This window comes from Rhea pennata, chromosome 6 (genome assembly GCF_028389875.1).
Source record: "Rhea pennata isolate bPtePen1 chromosome 6, bPtePen1.pri, whole genome shotgun sequence".
NCBI lineage: Eukaryota > Metazoa > Chordata > Aves > Rheiformes > Rheidae > Rhea > Rhea pennata.
This window is the reverse complement of record NC_084668.1, coordinates 35,338,124-35,353,025: the sequence shown is the minus strand read 5'-3', so window position 1 is coordinate 35,353,025 and position 14,902 is coordinate 35,338,124. Positions and strand designations below refer to the sequence as shown.

The window sequence follows — 14,902 nt, the reverse complement described above, 5'->3', positions numbered from 1 at the left end:
GCTTTAAAGATAACTTAAAAGCATCAGTAACGTATTGAAAAGTTAACGTTGTCACAGCCAAACTTCATTTACCATCTTTAAACTATCTCCCACCATACTTCGCTTTTTAAAAAGCATTCCTTCTGCCTGTATTATGTTCTCATTAGGATCTTAAATTTGAGTTCATTATGCCTGACAGAAATTTAGACCAAAATTCTCAAACTTGAGTATTTGAAATGCAGCATTGAAATTCCCATTGAGTCTTCCCACTGTAAGAAGATTGATCTTCTGAGGTGTTGATGATGTGTAGTTCTCACTTTTTTTTTTTTTTGACATTAAAGCTAGAAAAATTTGATCCCTTTGTTTACGTTTAATTTTTTTTTTACTCGGTTTTAAATCTATAATAAAAATCTGTTTTTATGATGTGGGTTAATCATACAGTATGAAAAATATCTTACATACATATCAAACACTCTTCTGTGCAATCAACCAGTAGAGAGGGATTCACTCAGAATAAGAGGGAAAGATTTCTTCCATTAAGTATTTCATTGTGGTTATTTTCTTTATATGCATATGGAATTGTGATTGACTGGACAAAATTACTTTGAAGTAGTGGATACATTGTAAACCAAAATGAGCTGGTGTAGTATTGATAATGATAACTTTCTCTCTCTCTTCCCCCTGCCCCTTCTCTCTTTTTTTTTTTTTTTTAATTTTTCTCCTCTTGAAATGCAGTACGGCCTCCCTCTGGCCATGGCACAGGAATTAGCACAAAGTCTTGCTCAGAACCTTGGAATACAGTGGGAGCCAGCAGCCAGGAAACCGAGTATGTACATGGACATGGAGTCTTTTGTCCTCATTTTTGGCTAAATACAGAAACTGTTCCTCTGTAATATTTGAAATAGACATCAAACTTGCTGCAAATGTAGAACAAGAAATGCTACTCTTGGGTATTTTAAAAAAGTACTAGAATTTGAGTTTAATCAAAGTAAGAGCCATCAGTTTAGCACTCGTTTTGCGATGCCCTCTGATGTTCTGAGTCAGGAGGATTAAATTTATAAATGACATATTCAAAGGTATAATGCAGAATCATTAATTTAACTCAGAATTCATTATCTACCGTAACAGAGTCTATAATGTAGAACTATCATTGATTTATTTTTTTAGATTAAAAAAACTCCAAATTTATAATTGGAGAAACAGACGGAAGCTGTAAGCGACAGGGTAATATTAACTCAACTTCTATCTTGCTGCTTCAGGAAACCAGGCTGACATAGCCTTAACGCAGAGTGTAGGTACAAAACTCCTTCAGAAGCCTGTTTTGGGGCTAAACAAAACCAGTGTTTTTTTTTTCCATTCACATCTTGTAAGCAAATTTGCCACTTTGTCCTTTTGCTTCTTCCATAAAAATGTGAATAATTATACTGACTTTACTGGACTCGCTTAAAAGATTGTTAATCAGAAAACAGTGTGGAAAAGCTGAGAGAATATTGTTTTATAAAGCATCACTTCTGGTCTGTATAAACTTGGAAATTGCTGACATATTTTCTGTATCACTGATTTCTGATTATGGGTAAAACAGAGTTCGTATAATTTAGAAATCAGATTTTTTTAACTGTAAGTGGGAGTTGTTAAAATGCTACATTAGTTTCCTTATTTGGATGCCTTTTATAGAGAAAGATTATTGAATGACCTAGATAGGGAAATAATCATATAAAGAATTTTTGAATTATTTATCTGAATTTGAATTGTGAAACGGTATGGGTTTGCTGTACTAACCAGAATACAGAATCTTTAAGATATTCCTTGTCTTAGTAAATGATTTTTATGAAGAGTTTATAGCTCTTGTTTTACTGACCATAAGATATGCTCATTTGTTTTTATTTTATGAATTTGATCACTGTTGATTTGCATGCTATAGCTGTAAGCAAGCTGTAAATCTGCTTCACTCAACTGTTTTTTTTATGCCTGTTTGATTGGCTGATTTACATATTAAGAATCTAATGCCACAGGAAAAATGTGGCCTGTTCAGTAATAACTCTCCTTCAGGGTGTTCTCTGCCCATTTTAGGGAGGAAGGTGTGTCACAGAGGAAATATGAACATTTTAAATCTATCTTTAGCCTTCTATACTGCCTGAAACTTGAGTCAAAACATGCAAGGATCATGTTTATTGCAAGCATATTAGCGTCCTTTCAAATGGGCTCTGTTCATTTTTAGGGCTAGATTCTGTACAGACAAGCAACCATATAGACTGTGTATAATTAATTGAGGTCCATTTTTATAGCAACTACTTTATAGTTATTGTAAGCATATTTATAACTGCTTTCCCTTTTCTGTTGTATTTTGGTCTTGTCTGAGAAGAGTGTGACTGCACTGAATCCTGGGGTGGCTGTATCATGGAGGAAACGGGGTATGTCATAGCTATCAGTAATTTGAGGGCTCTGTAATGAGTTCATACTTTACATTTACAAGTATTTATGTATTGGATTTTATCCATGTCTTTTAGTACTAATAAATGAAAAACTAAAGTGACTTGAACAACCCAAATGTATAGATTGTTGATTTCAGCGGTTCACTCCCTCTGCTATTCCTGTTTTAGGAGGATACTCACACAGTGCTTACAATCTGGATGTGCAATGTAGTGTTATCACTAATGCCATGAATGTTTACAATGATTCAAAAGCAAAGAAAGTGTGTTTTCATAAGATAAATCTAATTACACTTTCTATATGCAATTGCAAAGCATTATAGTAAGTGATATAGTTTTGGTAAGTGATATTTCCATTTCCCTCACAAATTTCAATTAAATTTTTTTCCAATGACCTCAAAGTTCAAATTTTGAGTGGGGATTGACACCAGATCTCTCTCCTTCTGCTCCAGTGAATAGAAATAGAAAGCTGAATTCTCATGATTTCAGCAAGTGCTCAATCTTTGGCTAAATGGTCAGTGAATTCTGAGGGTGAAGCATATTTCTATGGGCGCAGATGTGGTTTTCTTGCCCACTACCCACATATGCTGCCAAAGAATCTTTTCTGCACTAGAAGTGACTGGTCGGAAAAGGATAGCTTCTGAAACATAGGTTTTTGAGTCTTTAATTGAGTCTTTTCCTGTGGGAACTCATGGTCACTGTGAAAGCTTGCTCATTTGTGCAAAAGTCCTGGAGAGAATTAATTGTAAATAAGACAGAAGGAACTTGCTTTCTTCATATGAGGTACTTGGAAATTGGTCACTTCAGTAGAATTATTGTGTGGCTTAATCGATCCTTTCCCATAGACTTATAATTGCCATCAACCTCATGAATGCAATACTTCGTTTTTTGTTTTTAATACTCAAAAGTGGATTTTGTAGTTTTGAGAGAATAATTCTATGGGAAAAAAATGTCAGCTCACTAGCAGTCAAATCAAATGTTATGGAAGGGAATAGAGAATAAAATGGAGAACGTTATTACGGCAGTGTTTGCCCCCATCTTTAATAGCACAAGCAGTTCTGATTCCCAAATCTCAAAACAAGCCTAATAAAATCAGAAGACCTGCATAAAAAATAAAAAAGGTTCTTTAAAGGCATTGGATATTTTCAATGTGACAAATGACTAATAAAACAAGGTTTCATCACACTGGGAAAGAGATGGATAAGGGGGAATATGAGAGAAGCCTGTAACTTCATGAATAGCACAGGAAATGAACACTGACTCTTGCAGTGTAAGAACTAGGGAAACGTGAAATGGAACTAGCAAATAGATGGTAGAACACATACAATGAAATTGTTCTTCTACCAATCTGTAATTAAGCTGTGAAACTCCTTGCTATGGTATCTTGTAGGTATTTAAAGATACTGGACAAATTCTTGGAAGAAAAATACAATGAAGATTAAGTAAGGCAGAATAAGGCTTTCTGAGAAAGTCCTTGACCTGAAAATTATTGGGAGTGGAAAGAATATTCTGCTGGTAGTAATGTAGTGCTATGTTCTCCTTGCTGTATTTCCTGGGTGAAAGTCAGAAATGGGATATGAGCAAAGTGTATTTGTAGTCTGACATTGTACAGCTGTTCTTTTGATTACAAATACTTTTAATTTAAAAGTTAACCCTATTAACAGATGACTTGAACAATTTTGAAACTCTCATATGCAATCAGGGATCTGGAATGTAATCCATCATTTAAACTGAAACTGCAGCAAAAGTAAACCCAATAGAATACTAGATTATATAATCAAGAAGGTGCATAGCAACTGCTATGATAATGTAGTTTCACATATATTAGGAAGATTAGAAGACTACAATTTCATTATATCATAGATCCATATAACAAAAAATACAGAATCTTTAAAACTTTTTTGTTCTGATTTTATTCTTGAGGTGTAAGACTGAACTGACATACTGTTCTGCGTAGTGGTTGTAAGAAACTGGGATTTACAGTATTAAAGTATAGTGGCCCTTTCCCCCTCCCTTCTAGTAACTGTTGGTGTTTCAAGGCATTTACTCAGTTGATTCTTTGCCTTTTTAGAGTTTACCATTCCAGAAAGTTCTCCAAGTGCAGCATTGCAGAATACAAAGAATTTTTGCTTCGTGGGGGAGGTGCTTGTCTTTTCAACAGGCCAACAAAGGTAATAAATGTGGTAGCAATGATGTCCTCTACTTCTATTATAATGAAAATGAAATTGTTTCACTAACGATTATTAATAAATCACTGTCTGATTTATTCAAATCTCTGTGTGGGAATTATAGATTTTCTTGAGGTTATTTGTAATTAGCTGAATATTCTTTCCCAGGCAAGGTAATAACATTTTAAAATAATTTTAAGAGGAGTCATGTGACTTGCTTTCCATCAATATTTTAGTCTCAGATAATGACCAGTCTTACAGTTTGATTCACACCGCAAGACACAGCCCCATTCAACATGAATACACTACTTATTAAGCTGGAAGTAGCGCAAAATAAATCCAGAGGTGAGGTCATAGCGAATGCTCCATGGCCACTCAATTCTTGGACTTTGTGCATGAGGGTATTGAGAAGAGTGCCCATTACCACTGGAAATCAATAACTTGCTTCATATAAACTTTAGCAGCTTGTGGTTATTATCCAGCTTCGTTTCATTTCAAGTCTGCAGCTAATAAGCTTTGTAATTTGTAACTGTTTCCTTCTACTATCCATTACATTCTTTTCTTTTAAAACTTCTAAGGTTATAACTCACAGCTTTTTCTAACTAAGGCAATAGTAGCATGGCATCCTTTTAAAGCTGATTACTAAAAAATATGTTTCATATGTTTCTTTCTGCAATGTAAGATCAATCTAAAGTGTTAACATTCTGTCTAATCATGATACCAAACTTGATGTCCTTGTAGAATTTAATGCCATGAGACTGTTAAGCTGTTCTGTTTATTGGGCTGTATCCACTGGGAGATGACCATCTTACAAATTGGCTAAAAAATTTTGCTTGTTACTGTGCTTTTTAATCTTTTCCCAGGGTAGCTTGTTAGCAATCTCAGCTTTTGTACATAACTGCATAAAAGAATAAGTAGCAAGAAAGAAAAACAGTTTGATTTTTCTGTCATTAAAATAGAGTAGTGGTTATCTAGCAAGATAAAGTGAACAAGTTGCCAAGCTGACTTTGTACAGAGTAAAAATCTGGTTTACTTCAGCAAAAGTGTTCCCAGGATAATGCTTGAATTAACTCTATATGCCTGTTATTTGTGTTAGTTTTTCATAACTTTGAAGTTCCAGAACTAATCATCCCTTGTGAAAAAAAAAAATGTTTTTAATTCTGTTATTTAGAGACTGGGAGGTAAGATGTAAAATAGTGTATTTAGCTATTAGATAAACAAAAGATTGTTGTGTTATACAGTCATCTTAATCCTATTTAATTATAACCTTTTAATTAGACTCTGGTAAGTATGAGTGTTTAAAGGTTCCTGATTACTATCTGTTAATGCTATTGAGTCTGCTTAATGGAGAAGTGAATTTCAGGCCCAAAATAAGAGATCTTGCTGTTTCCACTGAAATACAGTAGTAGCAATGGCTTAGAGAGGAAAAAATGAAGTTATAGTTTTTTGAATCATGTTGACATTGCTATACTATTGTTCCTCATTTTTTCAAAAGTACCTAAGAAGAAATCCATCTGAGTTTATAAGTTGTATATATTATCTTTTTAAATGTTACATTTCATATCTTGATGATTTTTCAATAGCTGTACTGTGATTAAGCCCTTACAGAAATAGCATCGTATTTACTTGCATGTTTCACACACACTGAGCTGTGTATTTATCTGATCTCGTCTTTACTTGAACTTCCAACCATATTCAAGTTTTGACTGAGTTTCTGTAACTAATAACTCAGTTGACCTGGACTTTATTCTTCCAGGGTTTTAATACAGAACTGTTATCAAAAGCAGACAAAGATTTTGCAAAATTATTTCTGTGAGAAGTCTGAAAAATCATGCTTAATTTTCTTTTAAACAAAATTATATCATGTGGGACTAGTGTGGAATCTGAAGAGGCATAAGAAATAGCTCACTGCATGTGAAAAATAGAAGTTTAATTCTGCAGATATGACAGATTTTCTCTATTAAAAAATGTCAGAGAAATGTTGAGAGTTAGAAGATTTTAAAAGTGACCTTGCATGAATTAAGCTTTTCTCTGACAATCTTCAGTTTATACAGCTTAGCAGTTACAGAAGGTATCAGATTGTTACTAACAGTAGATGTCTGAGTAATTAGAGCAGGTGGAGAGGTGAAAAATGAAAATTTGAATGACAAAAATGTAAATAAGAAGAAACTAGTTGAATGTTGTAATTGGCAAATGAGTAACAAAATATAATTAAAATTGTTAAAGACTACTATGATGGCTCAGTGCATAATGCAAGAACTGTCCCATAGAACAGCAAAACCTGAGAAAATACGTATGAGCATGAGATCTTTAGCCCAGTGCTAAGGCCTGACAAGAGTTTTGATGTTATTAAATATATGCTTGGATTAGCACTGAGATTTTCTTTCTTGCCTCCCTCAGAAGAAGAAGTCTCACTTGTGAAGTAAAAAGAACTTGTGAAGAGCTGATTTCCTGAATATTAATCAGGGAATATATTTTTTCTCATTTAACTTTCATCCTGAACTGTAGAATTTATCTCTGTTGCATATATCTGGCCATAGAAGTAACTGTGTAGCACTCTTTATATATGATTGTGTTACTCTCTTTTAACTTAAGGATAAGGCATACAGAACTTCCTTTCGGTAGTATTTCTTACTGTTCATTATTTTCACGTGCAAATATGTTACATTGGAATAAGCACTAACTGATTGCGTGAGCAAGTATAGGTGTCCATGTAGATCCCAGAGATCATATTACCAACTGGTTTCTTAAAAGGAGTTGTTAAAGAAATGGGGGGGGGGGCGTAGAATTGAAACCAATTTCAAACGTTATGCCCCTTGTGTATTATTTTCTTAATTCTGGGTTTATCATCATTTTTTGAGATCAGTATTTTCCCAAAGAGGGTTGGAAATCATGTGATTTAGCTGAACATAATTTATCTTTGCACAGTTTGAACTAGTTGCACTTTAAAACTGTGCTCTGTCACAGCAGCAAGGGATATATTCTCTGTGGGAGGGTGACGCAGTAGCATTGCAGAGATGGGCTATATGTGGGAAAAAAAAAAGTCAGTTCTTAACTGTTTAAATTCTTACTCTGGTGGTGGGCTTCTTTTGCTTTCAGCTGTTTGAAACTACTGAGTGTGGAAATGGATATGTAGAAGCAGGAGAAGAATGTGATTGCGGTTTTCGAATGGCAAGTAAAGAGTTCTTATGTATTATTCCATAAGTCTTTCTCACAAAATATAATGAATTATATTGTAGGTAAGGGAGGGGGGAGGGTTATGGAAATAAACTTTTTTACCTTTATTATGGAGCAGCTTGATCACAGGACCACGTTAAAATATTTTTGTACAGTGAGCATGAGTGTGAAGACAGAATGTATCCTCAGAATAGTCTTCCTTTTGTACTGATCAGAAGATGCAGCTGTTCCCAGCACTTTTTGAATCACATCATAGAAATGGTTACTCCTTTCCTAAGATATGCTTGGAGATACATGCCTGTATTCAGACAGAGAACCTGTTGTTTTCTTTTCTTTTCTTTTCTTTTTTTTTTTTTTTTTTTGGTAGAAATATTCCAAGAATTTTTCTGTAGATATCTGCCCTTCAGGCTTGAATACTTGTTCGACTGTTTAAATATAATCCCATATATAATTAGTTTTCATAATCTTTCTTCTATGTTTAATGCAGTTTAACTAAGATGCGTGCACTGGCACAGGCTACTCCAGCGCTATATGAGGCTTCAGAAAGTGTGAATCCTCTTGTTGCTGTAGCATGTATCACTGTTTTCCCTTTAGTTTATTTATTATTTGTTTTTAGTTTATTATTTGAGCAGTGCAAAGGATTCTTCCAGCTGATGATTTCTAGTCCTCAGTGCTGCACGGAATCTTTTGTCTGCTGATACATGATAGTTCTTGGAAAGATTGGGAAGGACAAATTATTTAAAATGGAGGAACTAATAGATCCCGTAATATTTTCTTCAGGAATGCTATGCAGACTGCTGTAAGAAGTGCTCCCTTTCTAATGGAGCTCACTGCAGTGATGGACCTTGCTGTAATACATCATGTCTTGTGAGTGTTGTTGGAATATATCTTTTGTCTCTTTTCACTTGTCCGTAGAAGTCATGTATAGACTGTTACAGTTAGAAGAAGAGAATGAAGAGGAATAGCTTATATAAACTGAGACTGTGTTATTCCAAACGATAATGTGCAATATAAATTCTGGAATATAAAGAGAATAATAAATTGGATTAGGTGTGTATTCATGTAGAAAATGGCTCCTATATTTGTGCCATTGATGAAGAATGTTATACTGTAGTTCTGCTTCCAAGTGTACGAGGTTTTTTAAATATTGGAGATGGAAGAAAAATACCTTAAATTTTCAAAATATTTTATGCTTCAGTTTTAGCCTTTAAAAGACTGAAACTGAAATCATGCTAAATACTTTGAAATAACTATTGAGATTGTTTTGTTCTGTTGTTAGCCAAGCAAAAAAGACAAATGTATGTGTGAACAGTATTTACAGAGTATTAACATGAGGAGTCATTCCGAACAGGAGCCTTGAATTTTGCTTTTGCGTAATCGTCATCCTCCTGAACTATATTATTCATTTTCTAGTTTTTCCCACGAGGCTATGACTGTCGATATGCAGTGAATGAATGTGATATTGCAGAGTTCTGCCCTGGAGATTCTGGCCAGGTATGTATACAGAAGCTTTCTGTTTGTACTATTGAAGTTTGTTAGCATTCATTTTATGTCAAGTGAAGAAAAAAATCCAGACTAACGAACTACACCCTCATAAACCTGACAATAACTGTGGAGATCTTTTTTTCATCCTAAAGGAATTTTTTGAACATACAAATAAACTGCCATAAGCTGGAAAAAAATATCTAAGTGGACTCAAAGTACGACTTACATTGTTTTGATTGGTTTTTAAAACTTGCTTGGTTCTTTACATGTATCCTTATAGTATTTGTGTTAGATGTCCTCATGTACTCTTTGCATGGTCCACAGCATAAATACAAATAGTATACTGCAAATGTGAATGGATTCAAATGTAGTAACATTAATTTTATGAATTAAAATAGTTTTAAATATAACTGGAGACATTGTAGACAATTATACCTAGGAGTGAAGTGTTATGTTTTTGAGAATGTAAACTTATAATAATTTTTAGAGCTGTGAATCTTAAGTATTTCTCATGCAAAAACATTTGGCTAATACTTGAAAGTATAGGTAACAAAGAGCAGCAAATAAGCTATTTTAACTTGAGTTCTTTTATATAGTCATTGTTTGGTTCATCTTCCATTTTCGCAGAAACCTTGACTCTTTAGGTTGTATATGCTCCCTTTCAATACTGAGCATTTAGTTTCAAAATTGTTTGAGGACTTCATAACTGCTACAGTCATCCTAATCCTGCTACCACATCAAGTTCTTAGCTTTGACAAAATATGATTCAGGGTAGATCAGTGGTGCTTTCTCTAGACATTCATTATAATTATAGATTAAAATAGATTAACAATAATCTCTTTTTCACATATCATTGAGACATCTACACTTACAAATATGTTGGTGAGATTTCGTTGTAAGTCTGTCACTCTACAGATGGAGGCTTCTTAAAGTGAGGGAGAAGGGCTAGAGAAATTACACTCTGTGTTGGCTAATATGGTACACTGCAGCAGCATACCCTTTCAAAATCTTAACCAGTCCCTTTTTGTCGAAGAAAAGCTTTGAGAACCAGTCTGTTCTTACCTTTAGTGATCTGAGGCTTCTGGAGCTAGTATCTTGTTCATACTGAAAAACTTTCCATGCCATGGGAATGCAGCAGTTAACATGGTCATAAAAGCCACAACCCTGGCAGTTTGAAGCAAAGGAGTGTAGACTGCAACTAACCTCTCGCATGCTCTCTCAATGGAACTGAAAGGGATGCCGTGGTAGTGCTGCACAGGAAAAAATATGTGGTACCAGCATTAGTTACCAAATACTCTGTTACTTAGCACATATGTGTTGCCTGTATCTTGCCTCACCTCCTTAATTTCCATTAAGAATATGCAATAAAGATAGAATAAAACCTTGTTTTTCATGGCTCTTATGTAAGATTGCATTTAGGAAAGGATGTTCATTTTTTTTATCTGTATTAAATACTGCAGAGATTCCTGCAGTAGTTATACATTTCAAGGCTTTTAGTTATCTTGTTTACTTCATTATGTTATCTACTTTGTGCATTGTATTTGTTTTCTAAAACCTGAAAACTCCCTATGTGATCCTTACATGCATTATTACTGTATACCTAATAAAAAATATATATATATACTTTTTTTCAGTGTCCACCAAATCTTCATAAACAAGACGGATATGCCTGTGATTCTAATCAGGTATGTAACGTTTTAAAATCCCTGCACATCAGCAAGTAGAAACTGACTAAAAGCTGTGTTTTTTTGTTTTTTTTAAGCCTGTCCTCCATACTTCTTCATGAGTTTGGTCTTTCAGACATGGATGATGTTTGTGCTTTGTGCACTCTATGAATAGTAAAAAATTTCTAGTTTGAATAAAATCTGTTTGGTATGTTTACATTTTACAGGTAGATCTTTTATTGCACTGCATGTTAATAAGCTCTTTGCAGCTATGTAAGTGAGAAGTATAAAGCAGCTGCTGAAATTTAAGTAAGTATTAGACACCAAAATACTTTGAGAATCTGGACCAATATGTGTCCTCTAGTTTTGACAACTACCCAGTTCATGAAAGCTATTATATGTTACACTATGTGGGTGAAGAATGAAAATGAGACATATGTTGGGGGAGGGGAAAGAAAAGAAACAATGTTTAGCTTTCCGTGTTAACATGTTCTGTTTTTTTTTTTTTTTTTTTTTTTTTTTTTTAGGGCCGTTGCTATAATGGGGAATGCAAAACAAGAGATAATCAGTGCAAATATATCTGGGGATCTAGTAGGTTGAATTTAACTACCTTAAATATATTTTATTTCCCATTCGTTCTCTCCTTTGTTTTGTATTTTTAGGTGGTTGTATTTTTAATGTTTTTATTTTTTTTCTTGCTCTTTTCAGTTGAAATTTTCTGCTCAGTAAAAGCAGTGAAAAACTGTGGCTTGATTGCCAAGTGAAATTTCAAGTTGTAGACATTCCAAAATATTGATGACTTTGAGTTAATGTTACTGGAAAAAAATATTTTATTTTCAGGATTTTTTTTATATAGTTCAAAACAGAAAGGTGAAGGAGTTTTGTTTATTTCTTTATCCTAGCTGTAGTTCATGCTAAAGGTGTTCTGCCTTGTCTCACTTTTCTAAATCATTCTGTATCTAGGAAAAAACCTTATGTTAATCTCAGGTCTAGCTTAGTACATTAGTATGAATTTATATACACATTACAAATTTAAGCAAATTTAAGTATGTAGTAAAATAGAATTAACACTTGTTATGAATTTTGCTTGCACCTGAGAAGGGATAAATGCTCTATGTAATGACTTTGAGATAGTGCAGCAGAGCAGACCTAATAGGATGTCCTGCACCTAACGTTTTCTTGTGTGCTTTTTCTAAATACAACAGCTACTGTTGATGCTGCCTATTTATGACAGAAAGATCCTCCTCTGAGTGGGGGGCGAGGGTTATTTTACCATTTATTGTTTGTTTTATGCTACTTAAATGTGAAATTGGATGGAGAAAGCATTTTCTTTGTCTTTTGATGCTTATTTGAGCTACGTGCTGGCATCTCACGCTCGTGTTAATAAAGACAATGGATATTACAGTTAACTAATTTCTTTGCATCTTACACAATATGATATTTTAAAATGTTCGGATTTTCTTCTTTGCAATCATTTCACTGAAGCCACTCCTACCTTTAGCATTTTATTTTCCTCTATATAATTTAGGTGCTTTTCTTCATTTATTTTCTAATTTATCTTTTGAAAAATCAGATTGGCTTGTTAGTAAAATAATTATGGCTTAAATCCATCAGTTTGGAAAGTCTGCATGTGTTCATTTTTAGGAGTAGAAATCACAGTCTGACTGTTCAACCTTGTTTTCTTTGTGAACTCCCTAAAAATAAATAAATAAAACCCTAAGTTAATGTCAGAAAGATATATGTCATATATAAAAATCTTTGATCTCCAGAAGTACAGATTAGGAATAATTGCAGTGGAGGGCATTAGATTAAATCTATGGGCAATTGTTACAACTGTGAACAAAATTAGACTGGAGATGTATTTAAATGGATACTATAATACAGTCACTATAGAGATTGCTTTTATAGAAGTCTAAAGCAAATACTGAACATCAGGGATTATTTTTAAAAGTCATCAATAGGTGCCACTAGTTCAATCTGCTTAGGTTCCCACTGTTGTTGCTGGAAAATACCATCTGTATAAATACACTTGTGGTTAGATTTAAAATTTTTGTTAATGTTAAAAAATGTAGAGAATTGCTTTAAAAAAAAATCCATGAGTTTTTGTAGCTCTTGTCATCAGCGGACAGTACATTCCTTTTCTCATCAACAGAGTCTTCAGGATCTGACAAATTTTGTTATGAGAAGCTTAATACAGAAGGCACAAAAAAAGGAAACTGTGGGAAGGACGGAGACCGATGGATTCAGTGTAGCAAGCAGTAAGTTCAGTTTGGTAGAGCTGATTTGCCTTTTAAGATAGATTAGTATGGTCTAATAGTTCCTACTTTTTTATTAACATTTCAGCAGTTTGTTTTACATTGTTTTGAGTCTTCTTTCACTCACAAGATTTATAATTAAGAAATGTTCCGTAGCTCTGAAAAATCCATGGGTGACTCAGCAATGCAGTTCTTTAGAACATCTGAGTTTTCAAACAGATATACTGGCAGTTTGATGCTTTCAGAGGAGCTGGGGACAGGGCAGCAAAAAGTCACAAAGTTCGTAATAAACAGACACCTCAGATCGGGTAGGGATGATTTGGGTTGCAAATGCACACACTGGTTTTGCCTGCAGGAATGGTTCTGGAATTGATATCAGATTGTGCTACTTCAGATTTTTCCCAACCTTTATTTAGGCCAGATAGGAACTGTCTCTGACCTTAGGACACATTTGTACACTATAGAGAAAATGGATGATTCATTGCCTATGATCATGACTAGATGAATTTTTGATTTAATTTCCTTTATGTGTCAATGATCATTCACAAATAGACTTAAATTACTCCTGATTTATTTACTGTTTTTAATTCTGTAGTGTGCATGAAAAAAACTCAGTCTCTGAGTGGGTTGTGTCGTCTTCAACTATTTAATGTTTGTCAAAATGGCATTATATTTTGTTTGGATTTTATATGACTAAATTTTAAGATAGAATCATAAGGAAGTAAGTTTTAATGGATATTCTTTGTATTCATATAAAAATACTGCTCTGCTGGTATATATATTGCAAACTTCATTTGCAGAAAAGCTTTCTTTGTTGGTTAAAAGATGCACAAAAATGGTCTAGCTGCAGAGCCACTTATAATCTATGCAGTTTTAACAAATACTGTTTCCAGCTGTTTCTATGACTTTGGACAATTAGAGCCAAAAATGTAAGTTTTAAGTTGCTGGCGGCTACCAAAGATTGCAGACACAAATTAACAGCAGATAAAATAGCCCCTTTACCAAAATTCAGGTGCACACACTGCATATAATGAGTATCATTATGGTTCAATTGTCCTGCAGGGGGAATAAAATGTAATTAAAAATTCAGACTCCACATTAGCATGCAGTGTCCGAGCTACTAGAGAGAGAAACATAATATAGTCTAGTATGACAAAATTTTGTGCAGTTTGGCTCTTTTTAACTATATTGTATTTAGAGCACATATACAATTTTGTTTATGCCAACATTAGGTAAATACTATGTCCTGACACATCAATTTAAACAGCTACTTGTTTCTGCCTTTGCCATTAATGTTCGCCAGTTAACATCAGATGCTGCCACTATTATGTATACCAAATAATATTTTATTTCCAAAGTTGTACACTGAAAATGTATCACCCAGCTTACGGTAATACATTATTTATGACCAGAAGCAGCATTACCAGTCTTTTTTTTTGTAAGTTTAATTCATATTACTGCAGCAACTTTTTGATTATGTTTTCATTTTACAGTGATGTTTTCTGTGGCTTTTTGCTCTGCACTAATCTTACAAAAGTTCCACGAGTTGGTCAAGTTCAAGGAGAAATTATCCCAAATTCTTTTTATCACCAAGGGCGCATAGTGGACTGCAGGTAAAAGAAAGTAATGCAGTGTTCCAAGCTGATTTTTCTCTGTCAAACCTAAGCAAATTATGATAGAGATAAATGTAAAAGAATATGTTTTGTTAAATAACTAATAACTTAAAGCAAAGTGATTATTCTGGA

At 33.8% G+C, this 14,902-nt stretch overlaps 1 protein-coding gene across 1 annotated transcript in view; it reads left to right on the top strand.

Annotated features, from left to right (window-relative positions):
* The window catches only part of ADAM23 (ADAM metallopeptidase domain 23), a 73,407-nt gene that overhangs the window by 37,058 nt on the left and 21,447 nt on the right, over window positions 1-14,902 (top strand). The window contains exons 13-22 of the mRNA XM_062578772.1: window positions 715-805; window positions 2,342-2,390; window positions 4,480-4,579; window positions 7,676-7,747; window positions 8,534-8,620; window positions 9,167-9,247; window positions 10,873-10,923; window positions 11,430-11,493; window positions 13,055-13,160; window positions 14,651-14,770. Coding sequence (XP_062434756.1) covers window positions 715-805; window positions 2,342-2,390; window positions 4,480-4,579; window positions 7,676-7,747; window positions 8,534-8,620; window positions 9,167-9,247; window positions 10,873-10,923; window positions 11,430-11,493; window positions 13,055-13,160; window positions 14,651-14,770 — 821 coding nt within the window. The remainder of the gene's footprint in view (window positions 1-714; window positions 806-2,341; window positions 2,391-4,479; window positions 4,580-7,675; window positions 7,748-8,533; window positions 8,621-9,166; window positions 9,248-10,872; window positions 10,924-11,429; window positions 11,494-13,054; window positions 13,161-14,650; window positions 14,771-14,902) is intronic.